The sequence below is a fragment of the Bombus bifarius genome, unplaced genomic scaffold (genome assembly GCF_011952205.1).
Source record: "Bombus bifarius isolate JDL3187 unplaced genomic scaffold, Bbif_JDL3187 scf7180000009790, whole genome shotgun sequence".
In the NCBI taxonomy this organism is placed as follows: domain Eukaryota; kingdom Metazoa; phylum Arthropoda; class Insecta; order Hymenoptera; family Apidae; genus Bombus; species Bombus bifarius.
The window spans coordinates 1,280,626-1,303,794 of record NW_022885336.1 but is presented as its reverse complement, the minus strand read 5'-3'; the positions used below and the strand labels follow the sequence as shown (position 1 = coordinate 1,303,794).

General features: G+C 36.3%; 1 protein-coding gene across 2 annotated transcripts in view; it reads left to right on the top strand.

Moving 5' to 3' along the window:
• The first annotated feature begins 4,850 nt into the window (after window positions 1-4,850).
• The window catches only part of LOC117215762 (glutamate receptor ionotropic, kainate 2-like), a 73,562-nt gene continuing 55,243 nt past the window's right edge, over window positions 4,851-23,169 (top strand). Inside the window, exons 1-2 of one of the 2 annotated variants that reach the window (XM_033462227.1) lie at window positions 4,851-5,360; window positions 20,788-20,895. In XM_033462227.1, the coding sequence (XP_033318118.1) occupies window positions 20,796-20,895 (100 nt within the window). In that variant the 5' untranslated portion in view covers window positions 4,851-5,360; window positions 20,788-20,795. Of the gene's footprint in view, window positions 5,361-20,787; window positions 20,896-23,169 lie in introns of those variants that run through there. The other variant, XM_033462228.1, reaches the window with a different exon arrangement.

The window sequence follows — 23,169 nt, the reverse complement described above, 5'->3', positions numbered from 1 at the left end:
TCCGGTAAGTCTGTCAGTTATTGCTGTACAGGCACGTCTTTGCAAGTCCTCCTAGTGTCCGTAGAGCAACCACACACTATGGCAAACCTGTCAGTTTAGTTGAACATGGCATCGGGTGACGGCGGGACATCTTAGCGTTACTAGACTTATTATTAGCTACAAAAAGGCGTGTTAAACGTAAAATAAAACGTGATACAGTGAGTGTAGAAAGTATTCATACCCACTTTAAAACAGAATAAATTTTCCAAAATTGGTCAAAACAACTTGATTCTATTTTTTTTCTTTTTTTTTTTTTGCGAAGTTGGAAGGAGTAGTTTACAGCATGACGCGCAACGAAAATTTTGAAAAAGTTGCGATTGGTCGGAGTCGAGAAGAAAAAAGTAAAAGTCGTGTTTTACAACTTTTTTATCTGCGCCTGTAGAAAACTTAAGAAATGACCTAAAGAAAAGTTAAACAAGAAATTTTAAAGATTTATGTCAATAATATGTATAATGAAAATTTTATGTATCACCGTATATGGTGTAAAGAATGGCTGAAGAAGAAAGAAGCTTATTCACATCTTGTTAAATGAATTACGGTTCCCACCTAAAGATTGGCATAGTTATTTACGCACGAATGAAAGAACCTATGTAATATTCCTCTTTTTAGTTATTCCATTAATTAAAAAAACAGGTACTGTTATGAGAAACGTCATTTCACCATACGACAGTTTAACTACGACTCTAAGATTTTTTGCTACTGGAAGAAGTTACCTCAAAATTTTCAAGAGTAGTATCATCTGAGACTTCCCCAATAAAGATTATTTAAAGGTACGAAAAAAATAATTTTCTTTTTATTAAGATTTACTACTTTACATATCTGTATTAAAATTAGATACAAACGAGCTTGCGGAATTTTCCGAAGTGGAAGGATGTACTGACATGGCAGTTGCAAAGTACACTTGTTGTTGGTAATATTGCATTGGTCTAAGTGTGGGAGTTACTGTTGGTCCTGACAAATTAATTGGTGGAACATATTTAAATTGCTCATTTCAGCTTGAAACAAATGTTCTCTGATATAAGTCTTTGTTATTTAGACAGCCCGCGTAATTTCATGACAACATTTTTCCCACAGATATCAAAATGAACCTCTTCATTTGGTGGACGCTTAAAATGATTTTTAACAGCTAGTAGTACTTTATTCGTTAGTCGTTACGTTGATATCTATAAACTCCTGTTTGGTTGTGTTGGATGATTGTATTCAGGTGTAAATGCAGAAGTTAATGGAACTGATGTTGACAAATTATACGGTTAAAGTGATTGACCGACATCCGCGATGCTATATCAGGAATACTCGTGCTATATTTCTACAGTATATATATCGTCCCTTTTAGTTTCCGCACACAGAAAGAGAATGAAAGAATGAAGCCAAATTTGTTTAAGGAAGGTGGAACTTTTCGCTTTGTTTTGGAGTAATCGATGGGAAACATGTTGAGATCATTCCTCCAAATAGCAATAGGTTGAAATTTTATAATTATAAAGGTGGACAAAATTAATACATAATTGTAGATCTAAAAAAACATCGATATTGTTGTAATTGTAAGTATGTATTATACAATTTTTTAATTAAATCGGTGCAGAATTCTTACTCTCGATCAGAATGTTTTAATCGAAAAAATAAGAAAGATGGATTTATTGCATCAGAGTTTCACACAAAAGACCCTAGTATGGAAAGTTTTGATCGAAGAAATCTATGAAATACATCTAATACTACTGAAAAAGAGAATATTTTCTTAGTGATTATTGTAAATTACTTCATAAATAAAGGGAACATTCCTTGTTTCGACCGTTCGCGGAGAGACGCGATCTCGAAGAAGCGCGTCAAAGGGAGTCGTAAATTCCCGTTATGATTCGAATAATCGACGCCACGAATAGATTGATCCCTTATTTCGATTAGGATAATAGGGGTGGTTGAGTAAGTATAACGCTGATTTTAACAGGTTATAATATATATATTTCCAACAATTAAATAACCTTAATATTGGATACCATTGTGTGTATATTGGCTGCCAAACTACGAGTGAGTACGGCTTGAGGCTCCTTTATCTCACGCGACGTAACATTCCTCATTCAGCAAAATAATTTCATGAATTAAAGTGGATATATTTGCTATAATGTATATATAATATTCATAAATAATTAAATTATTTTATTTAATTTGCCTAAATTATGTTTTTATCGTCGTCTCTTCCAATATTTGATCGAGAATTACGAGGAATGACTTGACCATTCAAGTAATGCACTTTAAAATAGTATGATCTTGATTCGTACATGTAATCTGTACCCCCACTTCGATGATACTTTCACATTTTTTAATCCTTTTCGATAGCAGCTTCAAAGGTTATTTATTTTCTTTACTGCGCTTCTTCTAATCACAGAAGCGTCAAGCTCTTTTAATTTGATTATGAATTTCGAATACGCTTTTTTATCACACGATTTTAGCAATCTTTGCGCTTCAAATTCCGTAAGTACGGTTCGCTTTTGTAAATTTCGACGAATTCTTCCACCCATTCTTGATGGGTGGGGGACATAATTTCGTACATTCATTATTATTTCGTATCTTATTGCATGTTTTGATTACGCGTAAATTGTGAACTTTTATTTACGGCGTCCCAACAATTAACAAACGTTGGTACACACGCTCCGGAGTATCTGTACAGGCTATTTTGGCACAGTCATATCGAATGATTTTTCATATTTGCTCCGGTTGCCTTCACAGGCCAAAATAACTGCACAGTTTTATCATACACACGTACTTGCGCAACCGTGTCTGTGCAGTCATAACTGACAGACTTACCGGGACGTTTGTAGCCGGCTTTATGGAATGAATGGCGTATCCACGAAATTTCGTGACATCTTCCGGCTTCATTTCCTCGTCGCAACGATTCAACGAGCAACGGAGAAATTATATTCACCGAATAACTTTAACGTCGCTTGCCACGTATCAAATAACGCCACCGCACAAGTCTAGAAAAATAATTTACATTGTAGCGACAAATAGACGCCTTTGAGAATACTTCTTTTCCTTTCCGGCCGTTATGAAAGTTTTCGCTCTTAAAATTGACGCGCGAACTTCTATCACGTGTAATTCCAGCAGGCTCTTTTCCGCAGACTTGGTCGAGTTTGAATTTCCTACGCGAAGGTGCGCCGCCTTTTTAAAAAATCGTAATCCTCGTTAAATTACTTCCTGCATATGCGGACTTATTAAAGGGCCACAGTTACTTTAACTTTGACACTGCATGACTGCGGAACCCAACTTATTCTGGAGCAATTAACTTGGGACTGCGTCGATAGAAATGCGTCGCGCCGCGTACGAGCGCGTTTGTTTTTGCAGTTAACCAATTAACGCGTGTCGAACATCCCAACCGAGGGAATCAATAAAATTGCAATTAACCGTCGCGTGGTCTAAGTAGATAATACCCAGGTGCAACTCCAGAGGCTCGCGAGAGGAATAGATGAAACATATCATCGGGAATCCTTCGTAATCGCCACTTAATTGCTCTCCGTAGGTGTTTCCAACAACGCGAAAACACTCCGGTGCTTGTTATATTCCTTGTGTTTCCAGTTTCGCTGAATTTCTCTGGTCTAGTCGTATAAATTCTTGCGTACAATATTTTTTGTAAAATATCGTTGATGAATTAGATTACGATTTCGATTGTGAATCGTTTTTATATTTGAAGATTGCGAAGATTGCGAAGATTACGAAGAAAAAAGTGATGAAATGCGTTTTTATTGTTTTTTATAAAAGAGTAATTTTACAAATCATTTTATCGTGTTATAACATGAATTCGTCCTATTTTTATAAACATATTGCATATATTATACTGGACGAATTTATGTCACAACCCAATATTATTATTAAGTCATTTCATTTATACGATGTTACATTATAAGTCATATTTCTTTTTTATATGAGAAGAATTTTAAATTCCAATTCATTTTTATGCCTTTCTCGCGTGATCTTCATTTTCAGATCGATACTGTCCGAGCGACTGCTTTTTGACCTGATTAGCGATAAAAATTTTATTTTCACACACCGCTGAAGTGTCAGGATTTTGAGTTGAAAGCTCGGTTTATCGAGCGTCGAGAGGTTTGAACGTAAGAATAGATGGTAAAATGTAAAATCCTTTTTAGGTTATGCACTCTTGAGAAGCACATACGTTTAGATGCATTGCTTGATATACGGGGTGTTCATAATGAAATTCTCGGCCACATTTCATTCTTATGTTTATTACGGTATTACTTTACGCCATTTTTCAAACATTTTATAGATTCGTTGGAAAGGCCTCCATTTTTCCTACAGTTTTTCATCTTCCTCGTTCTGCTCTCCCCGCGTTTGTGACACATTCGAGCTATATTTTATGAATCCGGCTTTCTGCTTTCAATTTTATATTCTTTCTACGCCCGATGAATGTAGTGCACAACATTCAAGGATGAAATACTACCATTTTTCTCTCGCGGTATAACATTTCAACACCTTAAATCGATTGAGCAAAATACACACCTATTCATTGTTGAGCCTCATTATCAAGATTCAGTTCACACGTCTTATTATTCCTATCATTTTCCAAAATTTATCTGCATTCGTTGATCATGCTTGTCTCGTCTTACTTAACTGACCCAATGAACGCGCTCTTAGCCTCACTGTACGAAACCGATGAATTTGACGAAAATAAATATGTGTCGTAACACATCCACGTGGCGTACAATTAATTTCCCGCTTCTCGCGGTTTCTTGCGTATCTGTAGTTTCGCAGCTGCGCAAAAAGCCCCGGCGCAGTTTATAATTCAATGACTCGGTAATTTTACGTTCAACAACTAAAAGCATTTCGACCGCATAATAGTTTCATAATTGGAGTGCCTCCGGCAAGGGAATTTTTAATCGAATTTTGCAATTCCCCTCTGTAATTCGGTGCCTTGTTAATTCGATCGAGACGCCCGCGAACCCGAACGATAATCGAACAACGAAAAAAAAAATCGAACGAATGAATAAACTCGGATGTGCACGAGAAGAATCGCGACGCGTGTTGAGGTATTTCTCGGGGCGAGTCGAAACGGTCGACGTCGGTCGCTGTGTATTTAGGCTGGTCCATGCTAAATTTAAATCAGTTCGTAGCGAGGCCACCGAACGCGATACTCCACCATCCCATTGATTTCCCGTAGCTGTCCGAGGTGTCTCGCTGTTCGAGAATCTTCTGGGGCTGAAATCGAGACGCGGTGAATATTCTTGGTTAGTTCATATTCGAATTGAACACACGGTCAGAAATGGAAGGATGAAAGGAGCTGCGTGTTCCGCGGTGTATGAATGACTACAAGTAATTAGGTAAGTGTCTTTTTTGCTTTTTGGTTTCGTGTTTGGAATTCGTATTTGGATATATTCGTGGGGTAATTGAAGTGAGCTTCGAGTTCTATGTAATAGAAAATACATATTTCTTGTTATTTTATTAGTTTTATCGAATAAAATAAGAAATTGTTCGTTTGAATCTACTCGAGGTTCATTTGATGTGTAAAATTTGGTACTGTGATATGTAGCTACGTATTTGTGGTGTAGCTAGAATATTAAGCAATTATATAATACTAGATATTAGTCATTATGAATAAAGAAATAATATTTCTTATTGTTTTATTAGTTATATCGAGTGTAACGGAATAACGTTCGTTGGGTGGAATATGTGAATACAGTTTCATTCGGGTAGAAACGAAATTTCATTGGACTGCGATTATATTGTTTGCGATTTATCATGCAGAAAATCTGGTCTCGATGTTGGCGCAGATTAAAAGAACAGATCGGACAAAACGATTTCACTTGATCGCTGATACAGTTGGTGAAATTTCGCTTGAAAAGAATAACATTTTGTGCAAAAAGTTTCATTCGATGTAAAAGCGAGATACACCAACGCTTTGTTAACAAAAAAAATGCTCGTGGCAGATTCATGACACACGATATTTAACGAAAAATTTTTCAATACAAATTTCATCTAACAACGAATAAACGATTCACCCTCAGATTACTTTTATTTGGCACAAACATTACCGAGCATTTGAAATATTTCTTCCTTTCGTTCTTCGGAATAAAATTTACGATGAAGAGTATTTAACACTTTCGAAATAAACAAGCTAGAAATGATAAAATAGAATGGCATTGAAGAAACAGGAAAAATCGTGGCAGATACTCGTGAAGATTCATCGAAAGGCGCCAGAACACCAGCCTGTCGATAACTGCGAGTTTTCACTCGATCGCGTCGATCGTATCGAAACGAGGCCGTCAGTACGTCTTTAACAACACCGACACTCGACATCTGCCTTTTTAACGATCGTGATCCACGTAATTCTGGGGAAATATCCAAGCCCCGTTCTCCGTACTCGTTCAGCCGAGCTTCTCCTCGCTCGTTCCTTCGACTCGGCAATTATGTTGGGTTCAGCTGCAATTAAGCTCTAGTTCGGCCCGTAAGTGGCGCATCTAGAGCTACTATTACCGATAAATTTATGGCCTATCGATATCTTATAAGCACGGGGAGGCTAGTTACGGATCGGGTAAATGTAAATTGTCGACGAAAGGACTCGAGCCTCGTAATAACGTATCTATTGATCAAAAAACGAATGGGAAAGAGCGATCGAATCGATCGGAGAACTTGGCGAGAATTTTTTGTGAAATTTATGAAACGAACAATCTTCTTTGTTAATGGAAATTGTTAGAGGTCTGTACAAATTTCTGGTGTTAGCAGTGTGGAATGCAGAGGCATGAGCGTGATTAAAACGACATATTTCGAAGCTACGATGAATCGGTATTTATCAAAGCCTTTTTGAAAAATAATGCTTTATAGAATCGACAGATTCAATGAAAAAAGCACATCTGCGTCAATTTTAGGTTTCTTGTATCATCGATTAGTTCTTGCAATCGATTCTCCATCTTCTAGTATTTGTGGTATTATATATGTTTTATTGAACACGATTATATAAAATCGATTGTGTAAGATCTTCGTGAAAACGCATAACAAATTTTACGTTGCCCATTTATGAATTATTAAAGCGATGAAAGAAGAGAGAAACAAGAACTTGAACATACCGAAAATATTTGTTAATTATTTACGAGAAGAATAAGATCCCTCAAAGTGTATCATGCTGATTTTATATTTTTCTAATTGGAAAGGAACTTGGAACAGTTAATACCAACGAAACAATGAACTTTTAGAAGATCAATTTCAGAAAACTCACAGAAGAGATCAAGCTTTAGACTTAAAATTACTTTTCAAAAATTAGCTTGATCTTTGAATTTACAGGCCATATAACTTGCGCGGTATCTAGCTGCTCAGCAGAATCCGAATTACGTATTTCTAACACAAATAAGAAAAAATTTGCCACGAATTGCTCGTTCTTCCGTAGGAACTGAAAATTCATATAAGCGGAGAACTGCTCCCCTATTCCAATTATTTTCGACTTTATCCGCGTTAGAAGCCAGTTTCCGTGCGTTGCGCCCCGGCTAATTGGAACATTCTAATTTCTCGCGTTCTGTTGTTTTCATGTCCGCTGACATCGCTAATTCCAATTTCCCTCGTTGCATTGTAACAATTCACTCGGCGTAGCTGGCGGTAACCGTAAAGATCGAAAGCTTCTAGAAATTCTCCGTGAACTCGTGCTCCGTGCCATTTCACTCTTTCGAATCGGCAGCATTCGAGACGCCCTCGTACGTTCTCTCGTCGTACGATCGGTGTTTTTCCTCTGATTTTGCGGCCACGAGAAATCGCGATATTCATAATCCAGGTAATGCGAAAGGGGAGGACTTGAAATTCCTGTGAAGATTGCTCGACGAACCTAAAGTCCGATATTCGATTCAATTTCTGCGAAGGGTAGCAGTGGTCAGAAGGGCTCGAATCGAGACCAATGGCTTGCTGTGCTGTGTTGGCCGTTTCTAGTCCAGTGCTCGAATCGAGCCTCGATCGAACGCGAGTATCTCACGCTAGCTGAACTCTCTGCTGCGTAAAAAGAAGAGTCGACTTTATGATCGTGAGCGTATCGGCCACCTGTTTTTAACCGGCAGTTCCCATGGCTGGGATATTTTCTTGTTCCACCCTTTTTTCCCTTTCCTTTTTGTAATCTTCTCTGGAGTTTAATTTTTATAGGTGAAAAGTAAATTAGGCAGTGTATTGTTTACTGGGATTACTATTTCTTGATTTTCACGTTTCTTTTTACACCCTCGCGGATATATTGGAAGAAGATAATCAAGAAAATTTAAGGGATCCTAGATATATCTACGATCATGTACTGGCTTTCGAAAGTAAATGAATATTTAACGTAGACAATTTTTATGTTCACGTGTATGTGTCATATAAAACATTTTGAAATTTCGATAGCACCGTAATGGCCCACGATTGCCATGATTATACTGGTTACAAGGTTTACTTCAAACATATACTTAGAATTAGTAATTTATACAAATTCACAGTATGAACAGTTGCCTTAAACTTTTTATCATAAGATAGGTAATTAACTGTTTAAATAATTTCGTGAATTTGATTTAAGCGTACGTTTGCAATAAATACTTTTGTTGCGACCTCTCAACTAGTAGTTGGCTATCAGTTAAGTTGTAACTGTTCGGTTGGGGTCGCGAACCTTGAACGATATTATCGCCCAAGGTGGAAGATTCATTAAGAGTTCTAGTATGATTATGATTTTGTTGGATCTTTATTTTGAAGTATCAGTATTGTAGGAATGTTTATTATAAATTAATAGAAAAGACAGTATGATAAACACAATATTGTAACACTCTCACAAAATTGAATATAATATCGCACTTCACGAATTTGCTTAACACTATTTCTACGTCACAGCAACACGATGAACTTCTCTCGATCACGATTAATTCAACTCTGACAGCATTACCATTACTGTAACAAACCTTGGTAACGCTCACAACACTCCTTGACAACATTAACATATCTTAACAACGTTTATAAACAATCAGCCACGTCTTTCGCTAACGTCACACCATCCCACAGTATCATTGTAATTTTGAAGTCTTCTAGAATGATTGCGATTTTGAAGTCTCCTAGTATGATTGTGATTTTGAAGTAGTGCCTACTTCGAAGTCTCTTTTGAAGTGTTTTCTGAAGTGTCTTCTGAAGTGTCTTCTGAAGTGTTGTTTGATCTAGGAGTGTGTTTTCGTCAACGTGTTCTGACTGTCGAAATGTCCGTGGGTGTCTCACAAGTGGTGCGTCTTGTGCGTACCTGGTCGAGGGTGCATAGCGCGAGATCCCGTTAATGACATCGTCTGATGATTCATTGTCGAATTCTCATCTGGTATCGAAGTTTACGATACGTCGTTTGCTACTGAGCGGACCCGTCAAGCGTTTAAAATGCTAATTAAATCGTCGACGTGGTCTGAATCGTAAACTTTATAATGTGCAATATGAAAGTATCGTAAACTTGGATTTATTTCAAACTTCGATCATGATAATCGTATCATGCGAAATCATATCATATCATGCAAATTTTCACAAGTAATCGTATACTTTTGTGAACTTACGTATATCGAATCGCAACTATGCATGAATATAAAATTCTTATTAGTCGATTAGTTTTTTCAGATCTATACTTGATCGTCATATCAGATTGATACTTTACGTTAATTATCACGTTTCGTATAAATATCCTAGCACTTATGAACAGTATCGAGTATTTGTACGGAAAGATCCATCAATGTAATACTTGTATATCTCGATTATGTAGTAGTATGCAATGTACTTAATTTGTCAATTGCGAATCGAAGGATAGCATATCTTGGTCGGTGAATCGAATGAAAAAATGTAATTATGGCGATATAGTCAGACTAGGTTAATCACGTTGCACCCATGTTTCGGAGTAAACAAGTAAATACTTAAAGAGAACGTTCGTTCTGTAAGAACGAAACACATTACGCGATTGTTGGCCAAAATTGCAGACATTGCTCTGACATCTTGCGAAATCTCATTTCCGAACATTGAACGTGACAAAGGACCGGTATGCGAGAACAGCAGAGAAAAGAGATTTGCCGCAATGCAACAATGCTCGTTGCAACAATGTTGCATCGCAGCCCCTATTATCGTAAATTTCGACTCGTATGAGCAAACGGCATTGTTGTAATGGCACAGCCAGTTGTCGGAACAATGCGTAAGATTTAATATCGATCGCGGGAGAAAATAGCTGGAAAGCGTAGGCAAACGTGCCGAGTAACACTCTTTGGGGCCTGACTTGACAAGAAAAATATTGCGAATGGCACTGCCAAAGGTTTGAAAACGGTAGAAATTTCACGGCAATTTTAGACCTTTCACTGGCATTTTTAGGAAGTCTCTATGAAACGCAAAAATGGACCTGTGTTTGTCGTGCGCCGCCTTGTCGACGACAATAAAAGTACGATTGTTAGTTCGGTCTCGAAACGATAAAAATATCTGTAATATTCGACGAGTCGGTTGGATATCGATCTCTCTACAAACCGTTGTATCGTTGCGCCTTTCCTGCGAAAACATTCCGATAACAATACTGTCCAGCGATTTGATTAGATTTCAAGCGTAATTTCACGCTGATACGACGTATCTCAGGTAATAAACAAAATTATATTTTAATTGCTACAAAGATAGTCGGCTTACCGTTACCCTTGATTCGATGCAATGTATAAATAATTATACGTTACCAGTAAACTCAGCGTCCTTTTAAATGATATTGTTTCAATACCCATGGGAGATCTTCATCATAAATTAAATTTATGAATTGGAATATCATATCGTCATTTATTTCATTGTTTAATTAAATGCCGATGTAACATTAAATCAACATTGAATTGAAACTTAATTTTTTCTTCTTGTTACTATTAATTTTGATCGAGACTATTATACGCAAAATCTGTTTTCGATAAAATTGGCCGTGAATAAAACGATAATTAATTAAACGATTTTTCGAAGAATCGCATATTACTGGTTATAATTTCTTTGGAACGAGTAGTAAAGGATAGAAGATTGGTGAAAAACGAAGGAGTGGATGATATAAAGCAATTTTCACAAGTTTCTAGTCAGCCGCGCGCCGTTCCTCCACGACTGTCCTGCGACAAAGTACACAGAGCGCGAAAAGAGCGTGAAAGTAGTCCTTTGATGTCAACCACAGTGAATATGGCACCTTTTGCAACGTTTTATGCTCTTGGAAAGGAAAACGCTTAGTACGGATTTGCGGTTTTGTTTACAATCGAAATTCACCGAATATCCTTTTCTTTCGACTCTTCCGTTTCGTTGAGTCGCTCTTGAAAGAGAGAATTTTCTTCTGCGAAGTATGAACTCACTTAGTGTATAGTAATTAGTGGAAGTTAATAGAATTATCAATGCTAGTTTATTAAATTTCTGAATTTAATATCAGTCAAGTATGTATAATAATAAATTACCTTTTCTCTATAGAAGTAATGCGCACAATACAGAGTCATTATCTCGATGAAACTTATCGCAACTCTATTGGCTATGCCAGGAACAATCGCGTTGTTAAACTAGCATCGAATCAAAATTGCCGAAAGTTTCGATCAGAAATTGAATTTTAAGTCATAATTCATAACGAATGTTTCACCGAGAACTTTTTTCACTTTCTTTTGCCATTTGCCTTGCTTATAGCTTTGTGTGAAATACAGTTATGTTGTCTTTCCGTTAGTTTTCTCGTGTTATATCGCGTGATATACGACTGAAATCGTTATTTAAACGATAGAGGCAAGAAGTACATAGTTCATGTGACGGCAGCCAGTTTCAATTTCTACTTTATCACGACGATAATTACGATCAAATTTTTGAAACATGTTTGACTTTAATATGCTTGGTATAACACTAAAATCCAAAGAAAAATTCTAATGATCGAAATAGATTTCTTTATACAATGTATTTATTTATGATACGTTTGATATTTTACGATATTTCAAAGGAAACACATCATTTTTTCATAGTCGAAATTTACGTCATCGACGTCACGACATCAAACACACGATGTGGGTTTAGTTAAATAAAACCGTATTTCTTTCTTCCCCAGTCCATCACTAAACCTACAACATGGAACGATAGTTATTCTACCAGTATTCAAGTTTTATCAAAGGAAAGGAAGCGCACAGACATTTCGCGAATAATACTGCAATTAACTTCAGCCACTCGAACATGTCGGTGAAGCACGAAGAATGCGTTAGAAGCACAATGCCCGTTCAACTATTGACTGGCAATTTCAAGTTCCAAAACGGGAACACGTAATTGAGGAACAAGAAAAATTTCCTCTCTATAAATGCGGAAAACTTCAATTTCGTCGAGATTCTAAAATTCGAAATAAAAGGAAACGAGCAATTAAGAGAGCAGAAGAGAACGAAAAAATCGACGCAATAACTGGCTACACCCAGAGAGTAACATCGAATCTGTTTCTTGATATGGTTCGATTCACTTTCATTCCCACGTGTATCTTGCACATCGATTTCAGTTACGTTTTCATCAAGATACATTGCTTGGTACAGTGGTATTCAGTTAAAAGTATCCCTGCACTCACCTATTTTGAATATAATGTAATTTAATTACAAAATCACAAGTAAAAACTATCTGTTGATAAATAATGATTACATTGCGTACATCGCCAACTGTTTGGCATCGATGCCACTGCTGGATGCATTCAGCGGTGACAAGGTGTTATTATTCTGCTATATTATTATATTTTTATATGATAACATTTATTTTAAAAGATTAGTAGATATACAATGAAATAATGGTATCTGCGAAAGTGCGAAACACGTTACGGTGTAAAAAAAAATAATTTTTTAACAAAATTTCTATCACAATATCCTGACAGAATTCTTTATGAATCGCGTATTCAATTTTAACATACCGTTGATCAGTTTTTAAATAATAAATATTGCTTTTAACTATTAGCTATTTATTAATTTGTATATTTTATCAACACTCATCTACTTTTGCCACCAATCGGCTAAAATATCCGGATATTTTCGAACGGTAGTATAAGTAGCGAAAGACGAATCAACGAGAATATGAGATGTAAGCATTAATTTTATCAGACTATCCCTTCATACTGTATACGTATAATGTAATAAATCAAGGGATAAAAGGCATTGAAAAATTTCAGGAATTAATCATCGATAACGAACGATGGAATTATGATTATACGCTTGCTAGATCGTTGGGTATGCATTGAAATGAATACCGTTAATTTATTTCACGTGAAAAGAATTTTTCTTGTTATTTCGATAGTGCGACGGAATAATTACGTTGTTCCTTTTAGAGAGATACATGGCTAAATTAATAAAACTCTGTCCTACTTTAATCCACGACTGCAATATGTTGGAAAAACGTATATGTACATATACGAATAATATGAGCGAAATTACAGAGAACAAACGTTTTTTCTCGTAATTTAGGTAAGAATCTCAATCACGATTAATTAAATGAAGTGCAGCCCGTTTTATAATACGTATCATATCAGAAAAAAGAAGCAATTATTAAAAATCTTTTAATTGAATAGATGTTTACATGAATTACATGAAATATTCCAATAACTGCAATGTATCTTGCACCTATTATCAACAGTTAATGCTATCCTTTCTCTATTGATTTATTCTGCCCTTTTAAATTAAGATTTTAATTAAGTTTAAGTAAGTGTTTGTTTTTCTTCGTTCAATTTTGAAATATGTGATCGCTACTCTATAACAACCTGTATAACGTAACTTTATTTCAAAGATAAAACGAAGAACTTGAAATATTTGAATAAATTATATTTGTTCTTCAAAAATGAATAAAAGACATTTTATACAGGACATTTTAACTAAGGAGGACAATCACTACAATAATCGTAATTTTTTGAACCAATATTTTAACTAAAAAGGGTAGTGTTCCTACCAGTAAATTGGGGATGTTCATGCAATTTTATATTTGTATGAACATAACTAAAGAAATAGGTTCTAAATAGAAATTTGTTTCGTCTATTACATATTACAATAAGTGTACCTTGTACTTTGATTATTTTATATATTCCTACAATAGCATTTCGTAGATTTTTGGAACCTTGAATTTCCTAAAAATCTATAAATATCCACAGTCTAGTTATTAGCAATAATTTATCAAAATTTTCTTAATTTTCGAGCTCCGTCACAAATTCTCCAATGTGTGGATTCTAGATTTGACATTTCAATTCTCCAAGCCTACAAATCACAACTCTAGCTTCCTAATGCTCCATATCCAACCTATATACATTATACATGTATCTAATCTACATGTATATAACGGATTCTCCACAATTTCACATAGAATCATTGATTCACGTTATCCGTCTCGTTCACTCGTGAGTACTCGCGAATACCAGGATTCTCGCGCAGGATTCTCACACTTGAAAACAACTATTGAAGAACAAATGTAGCCGATGATAATTGCGATAAGATACGAACGGTCGATCGACATACTTGATGTGGCCGGCGGCATTGCAATGACCCAAGAGGAAGCAAAAAACTCGAGGGGGTTGAAAAGTGTCAATTGAATGAATTTCACCGTTCGCAGATCATTACAGTGCCCAACAGCTCCCTACCGACGGAACAGCGACTTTAATGAAGGTTGACACAGATTTTCAACGAGCCAAAGGGTGACCGAGGGTGTTTCTGTATCCGATAAAAATCGCACCCAGTTCAGACCGCCTGTCGGGCTTTCTTCATCTTGACCTTCTTTCGCTCGAGCTCGAATCAATTCGCCGGTATTTTTCGCCAGAGTACAGAAAACTCGTGAATGGCCAACTTTTCTGTTAAATAAATAGCCCCTTCCGTTTCCATCGGTGAGGACAGGAAAGTTCGTTTTGAAGTGTCCAATCGAAATCAAACAAATGGTTTCGAACTTTGGCATTAACTTTCATTTTGAATTTTCTTTGTACCTTACAGTGGCTCACGAAAGTATTCGAACACTTTCTGTGTAATATATTATATGCGTTATGCGAAACACTTTGAAGTTTCATTTAGATCGTAATGAGGCACGATTATCATAATTATATCGACAAAATTTGGAATGAAGACTGGAAGTAGGTATAATAATTATATGATGTATGGTGCAAGGATAGGTTTCACAGATATCATAAAAGTATCGAGACAGTTAATTACTCGTTATATTAATAAGTCTCAATATTCTGCATTTATTGCATATTTTTAGGAATATTGTGCAAATACAGGTGGTGTCGAATATTAACATCATATCGACATAAAATAAAATTTAGGAAAAATTGCAAAACAATTTTGCGAAACGGTTTACACGTTTTAAATTAAAACGATTTTTTTTGTTAAATTTCCAAACACATTGTTCTGTAGGAAATCCTGAGTCGTATCGAAATGTAACTCTCACCGAAACGTAAAATGCGCGATTTGTCCGGAGAAAATAAAATTTTGACTAAGTTAGTTCATTTAACTTTCGACGAGAATACGGAAGTTGTTTTCGGCCGGCTTTCAATAATCGACAATGCAAACTCTGACACGTTTCCTGCACACGCTTAATCCATTTCACGCACTCGGACGTGTTCTTCTTGTGCGATTACAACTCGTTAATGCCAACATGATAGAAATTAAAAATATTTTTAGGAAACCTCTACACAAACTACGTAATAGCATATAACTTTAAAGTAATAATATCCTTTTCCAATTTCTTTACAAATAATCACTAAATAATCTGAAGAATGTCAAAATATGCATTATATCTTTTGATAAATGGACGAAAACTTTGAAAGAACAGGATAAATAAGTTACCTGATCTACCTACAAAAGAATACACATATCGTTATATATTATATATATTACATAAATCAATGTTATAGATATGCTTTTTTAAAGAAATACGAACGAATCTATTACACAATCTAATGGATTGCGAATAAAACAAAAGAATACAGATGAAATACGAAAAGAGAAGAAAATGCTAGAAAATATGAAAGGGCGAGGTTCGACAAGCACGCAGCTCGCATTCAACCGTTTCCAGTCGTTTTGATAAAGTTTAAATCGATTAAAAGATTCTCTATGTTCCACGTGATTGCAGTTCCTATAATGCTCTCATTCAATAGATGCAGTTCGCTTTCAAATATCAACTCCCCTAGGAATAGCCGGATCTGCTCTTCCGCGAACCTTTTAATCGTGGATTTCATTACTTAATTAAAAATCGCGTGAAATGTTTGGATCGGCCCAGCTCGTGCGCACTACGGATATGAATTACCTCAATTTGTTCCATTCAGACTCGTCGGACGGGACGGGTTTCCGGCTACCTGTATACGTTTCATGAACGCAAACTCTAAGCGAACGGGTTCAACCAACGAGCGCACTGATGCCATTCGTTATTTTTAAGAGGGTCAGAACGTCAGCAGCGGAGGAAACTTGTCACGCGATCTCGTCGTTAAATAACCGACATTAAAACCATTGGTCGTTTTCCACCGTGAAATGTTCGCAGTTGAAACATTCAAATTTACACTGTGCTGCAATTCCGGCAGGTTCCGCTTCAGATTACGCGTCGTTGCAGCGCACGGATCACAAGCCAAACTTCCAGTTTGCTCGTCTTACGATTTCTGACTCTGAACTGTAGATATAAAATTCGGAAGTTCCAACAATTCACAAAGTCTTAAGGTCCAAAGTTCAGAAAGTTCAACTTGTAAAGTTCTTGCTTAATTCAAAGTTCTGATTTGTGCGTAGTTCAAACTTTTTGAGAGTTGTGCACAAAAATGCTAATTCTAAAGATCCGAAAGTTCGATTCCTAAGTTGGAAGTAGTTTTAAAAGTTCTGTATGTGTCAAATCCTTATAGGGGGGGTGTCGCAGCGTTTCCCGGTCAAACGTTGTTAGCATATTCTGTAAGTCAAGACGAGAGAAAACTGGGAGCATTGTTAAAGAACTATAGCAAAAAGCGATATATGAAAAGAGCGGTAACGACCGTGCGTTGCTACGGTACAAAATATGAATAAGTCAGAAATATTTACATTCAGTAGTAGTCAGAAAGTATCGTAATACTTTTATGATTCCAGCTTCACGAGTAATAAACGAGAACTTCAAAGAGTAATAAATTCAATTTTTTGCTGTATGTCAATCTTGTATTGGCAGTAATGCTGAACATTTTGAAATAGAGTTTTAGCTGGAGTTGTAGGTGTATTACGATACCTTTTCACTGCTACTAGATGTAAATGTTTCTGGTCTATTCATACTTTGTACCGTAGTAACGCACGTTCATATTTCATATATAATTTTTTTGTTACAATTCTTTAACAATCCTTATAATGATATACGTTTATATGACATTCTTTCCTTGTTTGAACCTATAGAATATATTGACAACGTTTGACAGACAAAATTGGAGCACCCTGTATAAAGGCCTTGTTTTATTTTCAAGACTTGTACCAGTGTTGAGAAAGGTTTATGCAATCTAAAAATTTCTGAATTTTCAGGGACATACCTTTCTATTGCCACTTTCAAGGGTCGATTATATCGTCTAACGCAGCGGTTTGCAACCTGTTACGTCGCGTGAGATGGTCCATGCGACGTCCCTCGTGGTCTGCCCGCCAAGGGTCCGCGTACCGTCATTCAGACCCTCGATAAACCTAAGGCCCCACCATAAACTGAATCTTTTAACTTAATCCTGTAAGCATTTTCGGTTTATGGGTGGTCCTTAGAGCAATCCATAGCAATCCATATTGTGCGCTCTCACAAACCTGACAGGAAAAGCCCATGAACATTTTCCCATGAACAAGTCACACATGAGCCACATTCGTAGGGGGTTTCCTCCTCCTGTCTTCATTCATTAACGTTGGCTGTAACCAATGGGCATCGCGGATCGTTACCCTCACTTTTCCTAACGAAAACTGTGAACAACGAATCCGCTTTCTTCGTTCAAAAATCACACCCACACCGAGCTTTCCTCCGTAATTACATGAGAGCGGACAGTCAGTCAAATCTCAGCGAGAGAAGAGTCAAACACCAACTCAGAAGGAGTCAACATTCAAACACCAACTCGAAAAGAATCAAAAACTTAGTCACCACTCGTCAAGCTGCTAATACCTATACGAGTCGAACACTTTGAACCCGATTGTGACTCGTGTGATAACCCACGAGTATCTCCAAATATTTATATAATCAATGAAATCCGTTGTTGGAAATAAAATATACATCATAACCTATTGGCCGCAGTGTTATACCAACTCAACTACCCCTATTATCCCAACAGAAATAAGGGGATCGATCTATTCGTGACGTCGATTATTATAATCGCAACGAGAATTTACGACTCCCACTGACGCGCTTCCTTGTGATTGCGTCTCTCTGCGACTGGTCGTCTTTACACAACCTTTATGCTGCTACGCCTCCCCGAAAAAAAATTTTATTCCGCGTCTCCCTACCTTTTATTCTTTTAACAGATATAATAATATATATACGTTTTAAATAATGAAAACTTTATTACAAAAGGAAACTAAAAGCTACAATTAATAGAATAATAACAAGGTTTTGGTATAAATATACGATATGAAGTTTAATTTATTTGTAGATATTATGGTATGAAAATTAATATCTGATTAAAAAATTTTGCCGCCTCCCCTGTCAATAGTCCACGCCTCCCGGGTTGGAAACCGCTGGTCTAACAAGAAAATAATGATACATATCATAGTGATTGAGACATTCATCGTACCTTATTCTAGACTATATATATTATAATTTGTTTCGTTGTTTTATCATGTGAATATTTGCTCAATTGTATTGTATATATTGCAGGCATACAACACATTTCGTGTACCGCATACATTAGAAATATTGTGTGTGTGTGTACATGTGTAATTATGCATAATTATGTATGAACATAATAAGTAGACGTTCAAATAGAAGTGTCATTGTAAATGCATACTACGAGTGCATAATAGAAGTAGTAAATAATGCAAGAGTAGCTACGCAATGTATATGCTAGTTCAAATGCAAATGCAAGTTCGGGAGCAAGTGCTTTACGCATGTGCAAACATGAATGTAAGTACAAGTGTACGATGTAGGTGTAAGTGTTAGAGTAAGTTTATAGCGCCTATACAAGTGTATTCTGCAAGCACAGGTGCATAGTGCAAGTACAAGTGCAAGTGCAAGTGCATATTCATATTGCGAATGCAAATGCAAATGATAATAATACAATCCAATATTGGATAAAGTTTCCTATAGTAAATTAGATAAGTTTATAGGAAACGAAGGTAATTAATTCACACGGTCTATGGTTAAAAAATCAATCACAAAATTAGCACAAACATAAGAAATATAATGCGAAAGAACAGAAAGAATGATGAAAGAAACTTGGAATGTGAGATCAAGGGTTTATCCTGGAAAAGGAAGTAAACCGCCGGACAAGAAGCAAACGACCGAGGGCAATGTGCGGTCACGTATTTACCCGAAATACTTCCCGATCATTCTGAGCGATCAAACAGGTTTTCACACAGAACGATTGATGCCAGGGAAATCGCGCATTCCATCGACACAAGAGTGCACCGATTTCACTCGAGTTCGAACGCAAACCGTACGTGACAAGTACTCAATGCCTCTTAAATTCGGAAATCAGAAAAATCCTCGAATCGTGAAATCGCGCTCTGTCGTCCACCAAGTCGTACGTTCTTCCGCTTCTGCCTTCGTGTGTGAAATTTTATAGACCGATTTAGAACACGAAGAAAAACTGAGATTTATTTCTGAGATTTACCAAAAACGAATTTATTAAAACCAGGAGATAATTATTATTTTCTATTTCTCTTGCAGGAAGTCTAGCTATCGAATGTTGAAATTAATTATTCATGGCTTAGTAATTATACCGAGAAATATTAATCATAATAATATTCGTTGTACCTTTACAAATCTTGCTCGAATTGAAGAAAAATTAAAATATTGAAATTAATTCTTAAGATCTAGGAATCGTTAGTTGTATTGTATAAATTTAGATTTTTCATATATTCAAGTATTTGGACGTAGATTGTTAGAAAGATTAACAAAAAAACGTTAGAAAGAAGTAGAAGTGATGGTTATATTAATAAAATAGGTATTTGCCTGACATATCAAAGATTATACTACTTAATCGCATAAATACCTTTATTTAATAAAGGTTAAGATTTAAAACTATATTTTTGAAAGTGAGTAAATAATATCTGAAATTCATCGCATCCGTAATTAGTTCACATTGAATGACATAATTACTCCATACAAAAATGCAACACATAATTATCTGAAAATGTAACATTCAAAACTTCATTAAAGTTTCAAGAAATTGGTCAGGTACCTCTTTAATACTTTCGCCACCTACCAAAAAAAGTTATAATTTTCATTTCTATCCCTAAAAACTTCTGCTCGAATAGTTCGAGCAAGAAGATCGAACAAACAAGTGAGAAAACAGGATGAGAATACATAAGTCATTACAAGAACCATTACAAGATTTAAATAGCGGATATCGACTTTTACTGGAAAATCGCAATTGTACCTGACGTTATGTTTTTCTGTGGGTCTCGCTAAAAACTCTGTTGTGACGTCGCAATGAAAAACGATTTTACGTTGAATGAAATGTAACTCTCATGACTAGTTGCAATAACTGTCTACGAAACACACGTTCGTTGCATCAGACGAATCTAACCTGTCGAGAAATAGCACAGTTTTGCAAAATATTTAGTTTAACATTATATTGCAGTACTAGAAAAAAATAGTACTATCTCTAAATAATTTATCCGCTAATTATGTAATATGTGTTTTCCTCAGATCACAAAATGGCTGTTAGCGTGGATTCAAAATATGCTGCTGTCATCGTCATCGCTTTGTTGACAGTAGTTCCAGGAACTCACGGTGTACCGCGTACAATTAAAATTGGTGAGTAACAAAAACAAAAATCTAAATATTAACGAACCTAACCCAATGTAATTTCTCGTCAACATACTTTTCCATTGAAGTAATTTACCCGTATCTCGATGAGAACTATTACCGAATCTACTGAGTTCCGAGAATTCCAGTAACGGCAGCAATTTGCAAAACAGAACCTCTCAAAAAAAGAGTACGAGAGAAATCTGCAACAAAATGTCACTTTCGACAAAAACACTGTGTGCTACGAATTTCGTGTCGAGCAAAAGGTAAACGAAGAAGTAAAATAGAACATGCGCGGGTGCAAATTAAATTTCTACCAGTGTCGAGACAAAGCATCCCCCCTCCGTCCTCTATGCGCTCCTAAAAAAGATGAACGAACACACTGGAAAAAACTCTCGTTTTTTCCAAAAGAACGAGGCGGCGTAAAAATATTTCTGCAATAATCGTAACCACGTGCCTACGTACTTGTGTTCCGAACAAAAGACGCGACACCTTTCAGTTTCAGTATAAGATCAAACAGTAAAACAGGGAAAGAGAGGTTTTTCAGTCAGTTCATTTCCATCCAATACAAATAACTCGTCGAACGAAATGTACGTCCGATAGCGGGCGGATCGGGGAGGGGCAAAACGTAAATTGCACGTGTCCCAACGTGACCGCACACTAAAACCGCAAGCACACCGACAGTGTTTGCACTTTATAGGCGTATTACACGACTGCTCTCACGGAAGTCACGTACGTGGCCGCAGGTTACCGAAGAAGTGCGCGTTTGTCATGGCGCCAGCTTAGTAGAAACTCCCCTTATGAAAATGCCCAAATATTTAGAGAAGAACGGATGGGTTTCATAAGAGGTCTGTTCTAGCGTATGCAGTAGCTGCATTTACCACGATATATACACACCGAGCCGCGCACACATTCGTATACACAACCACCATGGTGAATGCGACTCGTACTGGATATTTCGTTGAGTAGCCTCGCTGAAAATCCCTCGACATACGTGTAATGCGTATGTACCAGCTGATTCATACGACTACCGTAACCAAAGAATTCTCTTCTGACAAGAAATTATTTAAAGTTTCTGGTTGAACGATCGAGCAGAATTCTCATTGCCGTCCGTTCTCGCTGGCCCATTTCTAGAACGAAAGGATGTATGTTTAATTAAAATTGAATAGGCTCTCTAAGGTAGTATAAGACTGTGTAATTAAAGGACTGGAAATTTGAACTAACTTTGAATTGCAGTATTTGAAAGTCTTACGATAGTGTGAATATGTTAATGGAAACTGAAGAGATGTTTGTTCATTTTTAATATTAATCATGTAATATAGAAAAGAAGCTTGAAATGTAAGACTGAATAAATTTTTTGAATGTTGAATGATTTTTTTGCTACGTCGACGAAACGTATTGCTACGATCGAACATGAACTTCCGATATTTGATACGCTTTCCTTTTTCTTGTATCAGGCATTTCCGATATCCGTATGCGTAGCCTAAAAAGCTGCCTCCGAGGAAATCAATTTCGGATCGCCAACTCCCTTTTCTTATCTCGAGTTTGTATTACCCGTTTCATATTCTTTACTTGAAAAGTATTTCTCTTTCGACATAAAAATGATAAAAGGCTACAGTCTCAATTTTTGTGATACCCGCTAGTGTTTCGCTTCAGCGCAGGGTTATGGAAGGTCTTTAATGTTACATCAATGTATATAATAGAAAATAACCTCTTCGCAGAGGTTAAAATTGCCTGGATGGAAGAAAAGTAAAGTCACACGACAAAAGAATCATCGAGCACAGTTTGAATAATCTAATAAGCGAGCTTTATGATCTAATTAATGCAAGAATTGTAAAAAAAGTAAACATCACTGTACAATATTCAGGGACGTGTACAGAGTACATTGACAACGCCTGATCTTTTCATTCGGTGCAACTGAGGATTTATAGGCTTCGATTTTTAAAATTTCGGATGCAATATACATAATCGATGCAATGAGAATGTCGATGGTAATTATATGTTAGAAGATACTTCAAAAAAATACAAGCCAATAAAAAGCTATACAGTCATTAATCATCGTCTTCTTAAAATTACGACAGCGTTTCAAACCCGCAATGACTTGACTATCTCTCCTACCTGAGATTATTCTTTGCACCGTGAACCCATCCAATAATTAATTTCAACATTTTTGAGATATTTTAACCACAATCCGCGATCAAGATAAATAGACGGTAACCACGGACCGCAAATTTGAACAACCGTTTCAACTCCTTCTGTTAAGCGAGGCTGCATTCCGTATGG